Genomic DNA, 17,088 nt, shown 5'->3' with positions numbered 1-17,088 from the left:
TACCTAAAACTAGTAACAATGGGCGTATGCTGAAGTATCCATTCCAAATGTGTGCTTAGCATCTGGAGCTCCACTCAGGTGCACCAGCCAAGTTATGGGGCTTTGGCCGAATGTTTATAGAAAGTGGCGATCCCATAATCCTTTTGCATATTTACTGTTCAGTCTCTATGCAGTGGCTCCATAGTAGGTGTACATTATGGAGCATGGAGGGGGGCCTTGAACAATGCATTATCGACCTCAGATTAATTGACAGAAGTGCACGATGTCAATCATAGTTGTGATAGATCATTTTCCACAATAATAACTCTGTCTGTGAAACAGGAATGTAGTCAAACTCCTCAATGGAGACTTCCTACCCATTCCTAGAACCAGTTTCCTGGGGCTGGTGTTCAGAAATTAGGAAAATCAACTCCCTGCCTGTAATATGATTTTTTTTTAACCAATAGTAGCCAGACACTAACTCTGGGCAGAGACCTCCCTCCTTCAGTCTCTGTGAATGTGTTGAATATCTGCTCATTTTTTCAATGTTTCAGGGCACATTTTTTCCCAATTAACTGTCATTAGTTGAAGAATTCCCCCCACTGCCCCCAATCCCCAAATAATCCTGTATTACTGAGATTAGAAAATGTTTTTTTTCCCACTGGATGCAGGCAAGAGGTGAGCTGGAGTAATACACACGGCAAAACCACAGATTTCAACTGGCTTTTATAAAAGATGCAAATATTTTAACCTCCAATTGCAGATGTGTAACACACTTCAAGATATGAATGTGCTTTTCTAAAATTGCAGAGGGAAAATAATCCCATCAGACCTTGAGAGAAGAATACTTGAAGCCAAGCAAAAGGTCAGTTCGTTTTTTGAATTAAATACAACCCCAATTAAAATTATTGCATGCTTCCTACATTCAATTATAAATTAGGCATGAATTTCCTGTGGACACAGTGGCAGGACAGGACACTCAGCTGTCAGCTGTCAGACATGGTTCTAGTTGTAATCAACCTACCATATAGTCAAGGGCAGGAGGTAAATTTTGCGATCGGTATAAAAATTCAACATCCAGCTGGCTCTTATGGGTTTGGATTTCGTCATGTTACTTTCCGGGGCCAGTTTACACTGCTGCATTGGTATTCCAAAGCCTTTGCTATGGGCTGGTAGGCTGCATTGTATTGATTAGCAATTTCCACCAAGGAATCCTCTAATGTCAACTGTCTTTTTTTGAAAACTATAGCAGACTTCAGTTACCAGGTAGAGAAGGGAAATCCGAGTGAGTTAGCCCAGATACAGTACTTACACACATCTCCCGTGATTGGTAAAAGCCCAGGGGCAGATTACTTGCCCATCCTTTCAGTGAGGACTTACCAAAGGGCAAGGACCAAGAAAAAGCCTCATCGACCCCACTCCTTCCACAGATCAGATATAATTTACGGTATCACAGACTCTGAATCCCTACCCACTCCTTCTCCTGAGGGAAAATTTGTATGATTTTTCCCCGACGCTAGATGTAAGCAAGCAAAAATGTAAAATGTTTTTCCATCCCCAAATTTCCACAGACAGCAACCTCCCTATACTCACAGCAGCACAACACGTTGTGTGTTCAAAAGGGCATTTGATTATCTCAGGCCGTCACATCCATTTGCAACCAGATTCTAATACTCCACTTTTTTGAAGTTGTCAATTATTATATTAACTGCTCGCGCTGGGACTTTCTTTCATGGCATAAATATCAGTGTGACAGTTTTAGACTCGTGTGGAGCATAAACACCAGCACAGGACCTAATGGCCTGTTTCTGTGCTGTAAATTCTATGTACTACTTTGAGTCTCAAGGTTGTAATTTGTTTCATAGTATAAATATCAACGTGATTGTTGAATCAGTCTCAAGGTTGTGCTTGGAATAATCCTGGAACAATCATTCAGCATGTACATTATGATATTATATTGTGTCCTCTGTATGCCTCTCCCAAGGATGTTTGTAACAGGTGCAATGAGAGGAATATGTCATGGATATGCATGAATTGTGACAGTATAGGGGTAATTTCACTTTCACTGCCTGGGCGGTAATCTAGCGGAGCGAATCACGCAACCATGTAGAACCCTGCGATTTCAGAACAGACCCGACACCAAGCGGCGGGGGTGGCTAGTTAAACGCTTGTTAACGACTATTTTGCCAGCCTATTTCTATTTTCTCACTTTTTTAACGGGGTTCACGTCGTTCGGAGACCACGTCAGGTAAGTAGGTCGGGTTCTCTATGTCTCCCCATTGCTGTGAATAGGTGACATCTGCAAAAGTGGTATGAAAGCTACCATTTCACAGCTGGTCATTTTCCAATGTCAGAAGCTTGAGCCTTCAGGACTTGGAAGACACTTTTGAGCTGTGTGGAGAGTGCGGGCTGCAGTAGGCAGCGGGCTGGGAATGAGATACCAACCCCGGCCGCACCGGACCCACCTCGGTCGGTAAAATCGCGGCCTCAGTTTTCATTCAGTTGAAGTCAATGGGATGAAAGTCGGGTGGGTTCCACAATGGGCGGGTGATCCACTTCACCAGGTTACTGCCCAGGTGGTGAAGGTGAAATTAACCTCCAGGGCAAATATCTTTGAATAATTACTTTACAAAGGAGCTGGATGAATGTATGTTTTAAAGTAGGGTTGAAAGTTATACGGTTAAGTATATTATAAAAATCTTCAAATACTCTAAAATTGTAGTGGTAAAATTCTACCTGGTAAAATTGGGGGTAATTTCGCAAGGCTCCATTCTTGGCGTCGAGCTTTACTAGCAGCGGCCATGGTAGCAGATAGGGCTAACCCCAATATTTGATGCACTCACATTGCTAACGAGGCTCAGCACCGGGAGCAGAGCCTCACAGAATAACCCTCATCATCTGTAGAGTACAGGCAGTTAGGTTCCAATTTAAGGGGAGCAATACAGCCATAATCTCAAGACAGTTATCTTTGCTTTGCTCACGACCTGGAGAGCAGAGGCCTGGACTTTCCTTATGGGGCCCACTAAGGAAAGTTTTTAAACTCGTTGGTTTCCCCCTAGCTTTACCCGGCGGGGTGGCTGTGGCAAGTAGTGGTTAAAAACACCATCGAGCTCCCACGTATGTCATGAGACCTCGGTTTGCCTCCATTAATGAGGCTCCCGCCAGACTTCGCCAAAACCAATGGCATTAAAATAGGGAATTAGCAGAAACAGAGTGGGAAATGGAGCCGCTCCATTTTAACTTTGCCCCCCGCTCCTTTCCTGCCAATTGTGGAGAGTTAGAATCCCCCCCCACCCCAACTACCGTTTCAAAACAATAAAAGTCCTGAAACCTTCAATAACTCAGATCGTGAGTTTGACACAGGCTTGATACAACAGCCCCAACCATGCCAATGACCCCGTCCCTGCAACTTGGGATGGGGTTTGCAGCCACTGGCATGGAGGGATAGAGAAAAGGAGGATGAAAGGAGACACTCCATTGGCGGCAGAGCGAGCCCCCAGGAATTTTAGGGCTATGGCAAACTTCCTACTTTGTTTACAAGAGGAAATCTTCCCTCTTTGTTTATGATGTTGGTAAAACGTAGCAACCAAAAAAAATCAATCTGCCATCATGCATTCATTTCTCATGCTCATGAGTTTTAGGGATTTTAAAACTAGGTCATTACAGGGTGTATGAAACAGAACATGTAAGATGTGAGCACTTCCCCAGGAGAGAATCAAGTATCACCACGCAGGCAATTTTCAATGCAGGAGACAATCGTGGGAGTGGAGTTTGTGGCTAAAGAGACAGGCCAGTCTCGACCAGGGTAACTATAAAGGGGTGGAAATTCCACAGGCACTTTTGAGGGGGGTGGGGGGGAGTGTTACAGGCACTGCTTTGCCCTAACGCTGACCCCGTTGCACATCCCGGAATAGGCTCATTCGGATATACGGGGCAGGCAGCCGCGCCTATAGCGGCACAAAGAGGCACCAGCCCCACTCAGGAGGCAGAATGAGTTTTAGGAACCCTGCCCTTCCAAAAATAAGGAGCCTGAGGCCCACATTGGATGAAAGAAAATTGGCTACAGGAATAGTTCCTGCTGAATCTATCAGGGACAAGCTGGGAGGAATTCCTGGGGTAGTCCAGGAACTCATCCAGACATGCTTCCAAAGTGCTGGGTGAACAAAACCGGGCAAGCAGAAGAAGCGTCCGCCCACCTTCCCTTGGCACGTGATGTGTGGGGCAAGTTTACAATGATGGAAACCCAGTGGATTTGAGTTCTGTCCCAAGTTGGAGCCCCCACCCTCCAGCTAAATTTGTATATCAGTTGCCACCCTCCCTCACAAGATAGTAAGATTTACAGGTTTACATTTCTTCAGAATTTTAAAAATAATAATAATGGGCAGAAACATGATCCAGGATCTTTTCTCTTTTATGTTTCCCAGGATTGTTGGGGTTTCCCCCAGGGGTGGGACTGTTCATGCTATGGGCTGCCATTGAAATGAGGTGTGAGATACCATACTTGGCCCTGCCACCTCATTTTCCTCCAACTAGAAATGCACCCATTTTGAGGGGGTGCCCAGAAGAAGTGGGCTTTAGGCCCTGTGCCAGGCCCTGCTCCAATCTGAGCACCTTAGAGGGGTGGGCAGCAAAGAACAGAGGAGCGGAACAGAACCCAAGCTCCCTTTGTCTTTCAGATCAGGGGTCAGTGCTGGAGGCCTGCTGCTGTATACAAAGGAAAAATATTCCTATTATCTGGTCGCTACATCAGAGCATTTTAGTACTTTTAACAATTCATGTGACTGTCTTTAATCAGTCTCCTTTTATTTTGTCCAGGGCTTTGTGCCGTTCTTTGTAAATGCTACGGCTGGCACTACGGTGTACGGCGCCTTCGATCCTCTTGCAGCTATCGCTGATATATGTAACAAGTACGAGATCTGGATGCACGTTGATGTAAGTGAGTCCGTCCACATAAACCACCTTCATTGGAGCTGTTATCCAGTTCGCACATTCCAAACTGATTGATCGGAGCTCTTCACTGAGTCTTGTGCTTATAAATGTTCATATTCCTGATGACACTTAAATAATTAGTAATAAGTTTTACAATTCAGTGCTCCCACCTTCACACAGCAGGAGAGAAGGTCAGGAATGCAGGTGTAGAGGCCTGCGTACCTCCTTGCCTGGATGGGAAATAGTGTAGGGCATCAATCAGGTGCACTGACCTCTCAAGCTCAAATTCCCAATATATGCTGCTGTCACAAAAAGTGCTAAACCTTAAACTTTACCCCAACATCTGTAGCATTTCATTGTAAAACCATGGAATGGAAGGGCTACTTGCACTTAGGTCAGGTCAGCATCATAGAAACATAGAAGATAGGAGCAGGAGTAGGCCATTCGGTCCCTTGAGCCTGCTCCGCCATTCAATGAGATCATGGCTGATCATCCAAATTCAGTACCCTGTCCCTGCCTTCTCCCCATAGCCCTTGATCCCTTTAGCCTTAAGAAATATATCCAACTCCATCTTGAATATATTTAATGAATTGGCCTCTACTGCCTTCTGTGGTAGAGAATTCCACAGGTTCACCACTCTCTGGGTGAAGAAATTCCTCCTCATCTCAGTCCTAAATGGCTTACCCCTTATCCTTAGACTATGACCCCTAGTTCTGGACTCCCCGGCCATCGGGAACATCCTTCCTGCATCTAGTCTGTCCAGGCCTGACAGAATTTTATAGGTTTCGATGAGATCCCCTCTCAATCTTCTAAACTCCAGTGAGTACAAGCCCAATCGACCCAATCTCTCCTCGTACATCATTCCTGCCCTCCCAGGTATCAGCCTGGTGAATCTTCGCTGCACTCCCTCCATGGCAAGATCATCCTTCCTCAGATAAGGCGACCAAAACTGCACACAATACTCAAGGTGTGGTCTCACCAAGGCCCTGTACAACTACAGCAAGACATCCTTGTTCCAAGTGGATCTTACTGTTACAACTAATTAACAACACGACTGTATCTGTCACAATCTGGTCTCGCTTTTCCTTCGTATTTTCTTCTCTTCCCCTTCTTTGAACCTGATTCTCTACCTCATTATTAACCAATTCCCATTTACCTTTCCTTCCTCTGTTTCTTTCCTAGTATTCTCCATTACAGCCTCCTCTATAAGACGTTCCCATCCCATAATGTGAACAATGATGTCTATAATCACGGATTTAGCTTGCCTTCGACAGATTGCAGTATCAGCAATATCTACCCCACCCTGTCCAACCATCTCATCTCTGCACAATGTAGAACACCAGAAATATTTTAAAGAAGTAAAAACAAAAGCATTGAATAGTATTTGGTGTATAATATTCCAAAGAATTGGAGTGGGGTATAAACTGCGAAAAATAATCTGACAGTGGCTTTAACACATGGGTGGTAGGTTATTCAGCCCGTGCCACTGAACTATTATGTGAATAGGTGGGGGGGCATTAGTTAAAGGAGTGACTCAGGCATTTGGCTGCATTTGTGCTTTATGAGTATCTGGCTTCCTGGCTGCTTTGTGTTGCAAAAATTATACAGCAAGCCTGGCTTCTGACCTGCGGAAGTATGTGAAACGCTGCTTCAAGATGCCAATAATATGGTCTACAATGATCCTAGTAGCTGCATGGGCCTTGCACTACCTGCATTCTGCTTCTGTCTGTGGCTAGTAAGGGTGCCCTTCACCATGGCTGTAGATGGTTGCCTTGGTCTGCGAGGAGCCACCCTTGCAAGTTGCCTTTACTCTCAAGTAAGCCTGGCAGGTCTTAGAATAAAATAAATGTGACTGCTGCCTGCCAAGGGGGCATTGCCCTGCAAGATTCCAAGTTAATGATCACAGACCATCCAAATATTGATGGAATGGAACTCCCTTCTGATCATGAAGGCCATGGGATTGTGTCTAGCAGCTCGAACAGACTTTAGGGGAATTCAACTATGTGATGAAGTTGGGCAGCCTTGTCTTGCTGCTGTTGCTGTTCAATGGGACAAAGATGACACTGTTGCCCTGTTAAATAAAAACAATCTGTTTGATACATCTACAGACAATACTTTGGCTGGTACCACAGATGTCTTCTGTGCTACCCTGAAACAAAGCATGACAATTGAGGGAAAAGAGGCTGAAACAACATTTGCCTCCATATACAGCCACTTATCATTAGGTTGTCCCGTCCCCCTAAATTTGAGCTGCTAGCCAGATTTTCTGCATCTCCTTTAGGCTCACTACTGGTGCAAAGCCAGAGCTGTGCTGGGAGTTCATTATGTATCTGAGCAGACCCTACAAAATTGCACTCAGTGCACGTTTAGTTTACTTTGTGCTGGCAGCTAGATTCTCTCAGCACAACTTTGGCCCACTGGGGCCAAAAAGTCAGGGCTGAAGACTTTTGGAGCCCTCAATCCATCAATTGCAGGGTAGTTTTTACTTTTTAATTCAAAGGCAATTTTTAACTAAATGCTGGCCTCGTCCCACTTAGGTTACCAGCAAACAACAAAATTAGCCCCTTCTCCTCCACCAGTGTCCCCTCGGCCCATTTCCAGATTTTTTCGCTTGCCTTGAATGTTGTGAAATGTTGGGGTTACAATGATTCACTGTGTGTTTTGTCTTAATTCAGGCGGCCTGGGGTGGTGGTTTACTGATGTCTAGAAAACATCGCTGGAAGCTAAGTGGAGCCGATAGGTAAAGGACTGTGTTGCCACTTTTCCAGATCTATTGCACAGCTTTGGCCTGCTGGTTCTCAGACAGTCTGGCCCTGAATTTCCACGTGGGTGGTCTCAATCTCCCACTGCAACCCTGGTGGGAGATTGATGGAACCCCTGGAGAAACAGTAGAATTTATGATGGAAATTGGGTCATCTCCGTGGAAATTTAAAGCATTTTGGGCTCAATTTTAACTCCCGGACACGAAGCCATAGCAGTGAGGCTTGGCCGACTTTAACGGCCTGGGCCTCATTAACAGCCGCCTTCCAATCGAAATGGCCGGGAACCCAGGTGAGCAGTCTCCGGCGCAAGGTAAGTGCTCTGGGAAGGGAATCCCGCTCGGGGAAGGGGGGAAGCCTGGGACAGGAGGTGTGAGGTTCCTTCGTGGAGCCCAGAGGAAACGAGGAAACAAAAACAAATTACTTCACTCGGCCTCTTCTGGTCCTGGCTCCTGTTCCTGGCAGGTTTGGCCTGGCGGGGAAGCCATCAGTGCCTCAGCACTCAGGCCTCTGGTTAAAATAGCAGATCAGGCCCCAGTGACATCATCAACACCCCCCTCCCCCTCCCCGATCTGCATACGCGACTCCCTTGTGTCTGTAAAGTAGTTTGCAACAGAACATGCTTCTAATTAGTCTTCACGTTGCTGTTACTGCAGGCTGAAAGAAACGACTGGGTTTGAGGAATGTTATTTTCTTACTTGATGGTGTCATAAAATCTGCTGCATCAACTGCACATTCGTGCTAACCTAATAAACTCTATAACTGGGGAGTTGACTTAATGGATATTGTCTGCAGGCAGATTTAAATCATGTGACTTCTACGCTGCTGTGGCCAGCCCACTAGATTTTATGGTAATTGTGGGAGGTCTGGGTTGTCTTATGGTAATATGCTTTACTTTGCGAGTTACCATCACGGTATTAGTAGCTTACCTGTGCCTGTCTCCGCCCCTGCCTCAGCTCATCCACCGCTGAAACCCTCATCCATTGCTGAAACTCTCATCCATGCCTTGGTTAACTCTAGACTTGACTATTCCATTGCACTCCTGGCTGGCCTCTCACATTCTACCCTACGTAAACTTGACGCCATCCAAAACTCGACTGCCCGTGTCCTAACTCACACCAAGTCCCGTTCGCCCATCACCCCTGTGCTCGCTGACCTACAATGGCTCCCGGTTAAGCAGCGCCTCGATTTCAAAATTCTCATCCTTGTTTTCAAATCACTCCATGGCCTCGCCCCTTCCTATCTCTGTAACCTCCTTCAGCCCCACAAATCCTCCGAGATATCTGCGCACCTCTAATTCTGCCCTCTTGAGGATCCCTGATTATAATCGTTCAACCTTTGGTGGCCGTGCCTTCTGTTGCCTAGGCCCTAAGCTCTGGAATTCCCTGCCTAAACCTGACCGCCTCGCTACCTCTCTTTCCTCCTTTAAGACGCTCCTTAAAACCTACCTCTTTGAACAAGCTTTTCGTCACCTGCCCTCATTTATCCTTATGTGGATCGGTGTCAAATTTTTTGCCTTAAAATACTCCTGTGAAGCGCCTTGGAACGTTTTACTATGTTAAGGGTGCTATATAAATACAAGTTGTTGTTGTTGTAGCCTGTCGGAGCCCATTTGGCTCACCCAGAGTTTAATCTTCAAAGATGTTGTCACTACTTGTGATGTTTATCATCGACTGGTCCCTCAGCCTAATTGGTGACTTATAATAGGGATAGGGTGGATGAAAATGCATCTTTTTGTACACAATATCTGGCTGTGGTGCAAATAAAAGCATTATCAGGGTCAGGTTCAGATAAACAAGACTTGAAGCACTAACACTGCAGAAGAAGTCACATTTACCGAGAAATTCAACTTGCACTCAAAATTGAGCGTTGTGTCTGTGCCGACCTGAGGCTCGAGCCAGATTTGGGTTTGGGGCTCATTTAAATGCTGCCGAGGAGCTGTGGGCACCAGACGGGCATCCCGTTACAGCTCACACCGGGGCGGGGGGGGGAGGGGGTTGCATTTTCTGGACATTTTTTTTGAGGCCCCCAGTAGTTCCTTCAGGGAACACTGGTTAGTCCTCTCAATACCTGTTTGCGCTTTAATTTAACGATGGGTCCTACAACCAGGGTAGGATCCCGATTAGCATATTTGAGCAGCCTTACGCCTATTTCAGACGGCCAAGCTGCTCGACCAGTTACAGGCCTGCCTAATATCGCATCGACGTGCGTTAGGTGTTTAAGGGGTGGTCGAGGTGCCACCCCCCCGTCCCGTCGATTTCCAATTGCTGACTAACTGCTTTTCCAGCGCAGAATGGTGGCTGTGAGTTGTCTTCTCCCCTTGGTTGATTTATGTTTATTAGTTTCATTAATAAATACAGTTTATATTTTTATTTCCAGGGGCAATTCTGTCACTTGGAATCCACACAAAATGATGGGAGTTCCGCTTCAGTGTTCTGCTCTACTTGTTAGGGAAGAGGTAGGGGCTGTTTTATTGCAAAGGTCATTGACTATGACTCAGTAATGCAGTTGGAAACTGTAAATGTCATTTACATATACAGACCAGGATGTTCCCAGATGTAATCTCTGCTTGGTGCTGACATTGATAATCTTACCCAGGGTGGTGGTAGAAGCACTGCAATTGGCCACAGCACTCCCAGGACAGCTAGGAGAACATCAACCTGGGCTTTCTGTTCCTGCTTGTTATTTAGTGACCCAGCTGGAAAATGCATGTGCATGTTCGACAACATTGGCTGAGTATAGTATGGAGCTCGAGTGTGACGTTCCTCACAGTCAAATAGTCTGCTGCCACTCACTGTCTTGGTACATCCATGAAGATCTGTCACTTAGACAAGGCACAATGACCGAGGGCTGTCGGGGCCTGTGCAATTGTATTCCAGAAAAAGTCATCAGGCCTGAAATTCCAGGACTCCCACTTTCCTGGGAGAAATGCAGTGGAGTGGAACTCTCAGCTGCTGCTGGACTGGGACACAGATCTCCTAAACTGTGGGGCATGGGGGTTATTAATATATTCAGTGCACCAGAAGCACCCGCCCGATCCCACCAGTAGGAGAATTTGAACAGTGCCCTGCGCTCCAAGGACGGTCTTGAAGCCTGCCAAAGGCTGAAAAGATGGCACGTAAACTTTATATCTGCTCCCAAGGGAGCAATCATTGAATCTTACAGCACAGAAGGAAGCCATTTGGCCTGTCGTGCCTGTGCCAACTCTTTGAAAGAGCTGTCCTATTTAGTCCCACACCCCAGCCTTTTCCCCATAATCCTGCCGATTAATCCTCTTCAAGTACATGCCCAATTGCCTTTTGAAATGTTCTATGGAATTTGCTCCCATTTCACCCTTTCAGTTAGTGTGTTCCAGCTCTTAACAACCCTCTGTGTGGAAAAAATCCTCCTCATCTCCCCTCTACTTCTTTTGCCAATTATTTTAAATCTATAACCTCTGGTTACTGACCCACTTGCCAGAGGAAGAAGTTTCTCCCTACTTGCTCTATCAAAACCCCTTATTATTTTGATATCAATTAGATATCCCCTTCTTAACCTTCTCTGCTCAAAGGAGAACAATCCCAGCTTCTCCAATCTCTCCACATAACTGAAGTCCATCATCCTGGTAAACCTCCTCTGTACCCTCTCCAAGGCCTTGACATCCTTCCTAAAGTGTGGTTTCCAAAATTGAACACAATACTCCAGCTGAGGCCTAACCAGTGATTTGTAAAGGTTTGCCATGACTTCCTTGTTTTTGTATTCAATGCCTTTATTTACAAAGCTTTCTTAATAGAGTCATACAGTCATAGAGTTATACAGCACAGAAAGAGGCCCTTCGGCCCATCGTGTCCGTGCCGGCCATCAAGCCCTATCTACAGTATTCTAATCCCATTTTCCAGCACTTGGTCCGTAGCCTTGAATGCTATGGCGTTTCAAGTGCTCATCTTTATCAACTTGCCCTGCCACCTTTAAGGATTTGTGAATATGCACCCCCAGGTCCCTGTGCTATTGCACCCCCTCAAAATAGCACCATTTAGATTATACTGTCTTTCCATGTTGTTCCTCCCAAATTGCATCACTTCTCCCTTATCCACATTAAATTGCATCTGCCATGTGTCTGCCCATTTCACCAATCTGCCTAAGACCTCCTGAAGTTTGCTACTATCCTCCCCACTATTTACTACGTTGCCAAGTTTTGTATTATCTGCAAATTTTGAAATTGTACTCCTATACCCAAGCCCAGGTCATTTATATATAACAAGAAAAACAATGGTCCTAATCCCGACCGCTGGGAGACCCCACTGCATACTTCTCTCCAGTCAGAAAAACATCCGTTCATCACTACACTCTGCCTCCTATCCCTTAGCAAAGGGGCCTCTTTTTGAACATCATTAATCCCTTCTGGAATCGATTATCTTTGGTCCTGGTAGTCTTGGGATCCCTCATAAGGCCCTCTACGAAACTTCCACCAGGCCTCAGTTGGGCCTTATGGGGTATAATAGCTGAAATTTCTGTGGTAGCCAAGGAATACCCCTAAACATGCCCCCTTGACATGAGGAGACAGTCAGAAGACTCGTCCATTCTTCCTGACTGGAATTTACGACGCTGGTTACAAGGAGTGGAATCCTGGCAAAATCTGGTTTCACCCCAAATTCCAACACCCCCACCACCCCAACCAGTAGGCAATGTGCCTGCTTTCCACCCTCTCCAGCCCATGGAATTTGGGGCCAGTGGCTTTAGGAGATGAAGGAACAAAAGGGGAAAATTGAGTGTCCTCATTTAGAACCTAGCTTGGCTCAATTGGTAGCACTCTCACCTCTGAGTCATAACGTTGTGGGCTCAAGTCCCACTCCAGGACCTGAGCACATAATCTAGGCTGATAGTTCGGTGCAGTAGCAAGGCAGTGCGGCATTGTTAGAAGTACCGCCATTTAGATGAGACATTAAACCAAAGCCCTGTCTGCCTTCTCAGATGGATGTAAAAGATCCTATGACAGTGTTCAAAAAGCAAGGAGTTCACCCTGTCTCCTGGCCAATATTCTCAGACATTGCTCTGTACAAATGATCTGCTGTATTAGCCTACATAACAACAGTGACTGCACCATTGGTTGTGAAGTAGTTTGGAACATCCTGGCGATGCGATATGAATGCTTTCTAACTCTAAGACAGAAGAAAAGAAAGTTTGTGGAATGCATACTGGTGTTTGTGAGATATTTTCTACTTGCTGTTTAGAGTGTTGTCAGATCAAAAATTCTACAGCTCGAAGATTTCTTAACTTCCAAACTCTTCTCTTAAAAAATGTTGGATTGTAATTAGAAAATGGCACCACCACTCATCGAGGGTGAAAGTGGTCTTTGGTGAAAGTGCAAAATGGTCGATTGCAAATCGGCATTTACACCGCACCGGATTTTCTTTCCTATTGAAGTCAATGAGAAAGAAAATTGGGCTCGGTGTAAAACGGGCTGCTGAGTCACTATCGCCCATTTTGCGCTATCCACCTCCATTGTCTAAACAGGTAGCCACACACTGGGATAGACTGTGCTGCTGGCAGCTACCAGCACAGAGTCATCTGTGGCATTTCTCCCTGTTAGTAGTAATGAAAATGGCTTCCCACAAGATCTCTGATTGTCTCCCTCTCCTCAACACCAATGGCAGGAATAAAACCTCTTGAGAATTGGGCAGGTTAGTCTCTCATACCAACCTAACTTTTTGATTTTCCCCATAGTGTGGAGCTATAGCTGGCAGTGGAGGTAAAACCAGCTGGAGGCCCAGTTCTGTCATTGTCATAATACAGTCTGTGCATATCTTCTTTATTTTTTTTCTCTTTGATTACATGAACTGCAACAGATGGAAAAAGTAATGCCACAGCATAGGAAAATGGGACAGGTGGGAGAAGTAATAACAGGAAAATGGGATATAAATGGGAAAAGTAATCCCAAAGCAGAGATTCCTGGAATAAGTAGGAAATTCGAAGCTTGTGCTGTCAACCACCTACCATTCAAATACGGTGGGTCTGAATCCCAAACCGAAATCTGTATCTCACAGGGCGCCCCTCCCTAACCAGCAAAAGCTGCTCTTTTGGGTCCAGTTATTTGGAAAAACAGACATTAGTGACTCTGATTATTACTATCAAGCATCTGGACTTCATGAAGAAGTGTGACATTTTAAATTTTCTTACATAATGTTATTTTTGTCACAAAAGTAGAAAATCAGTTAACATTTGGAAGCTTCACGAGGGGAAAAATTAGATAACAGTAAAGTTAATTTAAAGAGATAATAAAAATTGTGGAAACCAGGGACTGGTCCCGAGGAATCCCGAGGAATGATTCAAAGCCAGGTTAATTCATGGGAACATTTATTACATTCAACAATACTTTATACAGATCACTTAATTTTTGTCTGTGTTGTTTAAGCCAAGCTAATTAAAATTTATTTCTTACTGATTTTCAATAAGGTTCTATTGATGAGCACATCAGGTAAAGGCAGCAGGCTATCAGTTCACAGGTGTTATTGGCTTAAGAACGGATAAGGGAGAGAAGTTTTTTTTAATATGCAATTTTGTTTCCTAGTCACAATAAATTGTAAATGTCACAATATCATGTAGCTAGTGCATTCCAGTCATGTTCATTTCCACCAGAGACATTATTCATATAAAGTTCAAATAGTTCCAGGGGCTATAATCTATTCAAATCTTACAATTAGTTCTTTTCTGCAATATTTAACTCAATTTTCTTCTTACATGGCTGTTTTGTTTGTCAGCCGTGGCTCAGTGGGTAGCACTCTCACCTCGGAGTCAGAAGGTTGTGGGTTCAAGTCCCACTCCAGAGACTTGAGCACAAAATTCTAGGCTGACACTCCAGTGCAGTACTGAGGGAGCGCTGCACTGTCGGAGGTGCCATCTTTCGGATGAGGCTTTAAACCGAGGCCCCGTCTGCTCTCTCAGGTGGACGTATAAGATCCCATGGCACTATTTCGAAGACGAGCAGGGGAGTTATCCCCAGTGTCCTGGCCAATATTTATCCCTCAATCAACAATAACAGAAACAGATTATTTGGTCATTATTACTTTGCTATTGGTGGGAGCTTGCTGAGTGCAAATTGGCTGCCGCGTTTCCTACATTACAACAGTGACTACACTTCAAAAAGTACTTCATTGGCTGTATCGCGCTCTGGGACATCCAGTGGTTGTGAAAGACGCTATATAAATGCAAGTCTTTTTTTCTTTATTTTTGTATTTTTTCACTCTCCATTACTATCTCTATCTTCTTTCTCTCCTTCCCTTTTCTCATACATTCCTTACATTTTCATTGTTATTCCATCTTCTTCATTGTCCTTTTTAATTCTAGTTTGTGGCGGAGACCACATAGGGACAATAACACAATTCACTATGTATAGCCAATGTTGTTATCGCTCCACGTTATGTACGGAACTTGGTTGGGTTATCGGGGCAGGGTCCCTTTAAGAGTCGTCGATTGTGTGATGACGTCATAGCCCTGCGATGAGGCCGAGTCCCTCAGTCCATGCGGAGAGTTAATAAAGCTAACACGCGTTTTTCTTTGCTGCTACGAAAGTCTCGCAGCCTGTTGATTTCCAGCGACTCCTACAAGTTCATCATTGTCGTTCTTACCCACCCCCACCCCCCCAATCCATCCGTTTGCCCTCAGTCATGACGCTAACCACTATTACAGTGACACATGTACTTTGCACTATTTTAAACGCACATTGGACAGGATTTTTAGTGTTAACTAGCACAAGTTTTGCCCTCGGTTTTACCATGATGGAGAGTAATAGTATTCACATGCCCCTGGCTGGCACGTTAATGATAGTAGGAGACTGTAGCTGGGTATAGATTGTGATGTTTGAAGGAATGTTTAGGTCCCATATGTTATCCTGAGAATTCTGCCTCTCAGGATAGTGGAGGGATCGTGTGGCAGAGTCAGTACACCATTAACAACTGCCTTCTAGGTTTAAAACCTTCATTTTTTTTTAGATTCTCAATTATATACATCAGTGGACTTTGCTTTGCTTTGCTTTGTGAGGTCTAGCTGGCACAACTCATATTCACACTTGTTTGATCCTTTTACAGGGGCTGCTTCAGAACTGTAATCAGATGAATGCTTGCTACCTCTTCCAACCTGACAAACAGTACGATCTGTCCTATGACACTGGAGACAAGGCATTGCAGTGTGGGCGGCATGTGGATATTTTTAAATTGTGGCTGATGTGGAGAGCTAAGGTAGGCGTTTCAATTAGTTATTTTTCATTAATTATTATTTCTTCAAGTGAACAAAGTAGAGAGCATGGATTGTGATAAGTGTGATGGATTTTTCACATTCACTTTTATGAATTTGGTATTTTATTGTATGCAGTGCATTGACCACTGAAAACCGGTTTGGTGTACCAATATGTAATGCGGAGTCAGACCCATGATTCCCGCACACAGTAGGGCTGTGCCAGCATTGCTGTTCATCGGATGCTGCACGTTCCTGTGCCCCAATGAGCAGACCTCACACAATAGAGTACCGTCAGCTCACATGAATACTTTAATATTGCTCCAAATGCAGTGCTCAGGACATATTGAGAGAGCACTAAGGTTGGTGGGGGGGAGCAAGATTCCAGCCCATCTGCTGCTGAAACCCTCATCCATGCCTTTGTCACTTCCAGACTAGACTGGATGACACCCATCCTCCATTTTTCATAAACTTCAGCTCATCCAAAACTCTGGTGCCCGTATCCTATCCCGCGCCAAGTACCACTCACCCATCACCCCGTCCTTGGTGGCCTACATTGGCTCCCGGTCCCCACTTGCCTCAAATTTAAAATTCTCATCCTCATGTTTAAATCCCTTCATAGCCTTGCCCCTCCCTATCTCTGTAACTTCTTCCAGCCCTACACCCCCCAAATCTCCGTTCTTGTAACACTGGGCTCTTGTGTAGCCCCACTTCCCTTTGTCCCATCATTGGTGTCCTTGCCTTCAACTGCCTAGGGCTCACGCTCTAGAATTCCCTCCCTAAATCCTTCTGCCTTTCCACCTCTTTCTCCTCCTTTAAGACCATCCTTAAATCCCACTTCTTTGATCAAGCTTTTGGTCACCCCTCCTAATATCTCCTTCTTTGGCTAAGTATCCATTTTGTTTCTGATTACGCGTCTGTAAAGCACCTTGGGAAGTTTTTCTACATTAAAGGTGCTATATGAATGCAAGTTTGTTGTTGTTTCTCCAGCAGAGAACCATGCTCGGAAGAATCCAGGCTCTTTGAGAGGAAATGGTTAGATGCTTCACCCTAATGAAGTGCATCTCCTACAAGCCAGTTTATGAAATGGATTGATATGGGCTTGGGAGCAGGTCTGCTATCAGCCCTCTTGAATGGTGCGTGGGATGAAGTCATCTGTAAAATTAGGAGGGAAATTAGTTAAAAGAACAACGCAAGTGAATGTGTAGGCAGA

General features: G+C 45.0%; 1 protein-coding gene across 1 annotated transcript in view; it reads left to right on the top strand.

Annotated features, from left to right (window-relative positions):
- The window catches only part of LOC147117092 (glutamate decarboxylase 2-like), a 161,382-nt gene that overhangs the window by 102,616 nt on the left and 41,678 nt on the right, over window positions 1–17,088 (top strand). The window contains exons 9-13 of the mRNA XM_085987737.1: window positions 790–844; window positions 4,795–4,911; window positions 7,584–7,648; window positions 10,047–10,125; window positions 15,731–15,880. Of these exons, the coding sequence (XP_085843863.1) occupies window positions 790–844; window positions 4,795–4,911; window positions 7,584–7,648; window positions 10,047–10,125; window positions 15,731–15,880 (466 nt within the window). The remainder of the gene's footprint in view (window positions 1–789; window positions 845–4,794; window positions 4,912–7,583; window positions 7,649–10,046; window positions 10,126–15,730; window positions 15,881–17,088) is intronic.

Source organism: Somniosus microcephalus, chromosome 5, assembly GCF_052327205.1.
Source record: "Somniosus microcephalus isolate GS21.2 chromosome 5, FLI_Smic_1.0, whole genome shotgun sequence".
Taxonomy (NCBI): domain Eukaryota; kingdom Metazoa; phylum Chordata; class Chondrichthyes; order Squaliformes; family Somniosidae; genus Somniosus; species Somniosus microcephalus.
This window is presented reverse-complemented; position numbering and strand designations above follow the sequence as displayed.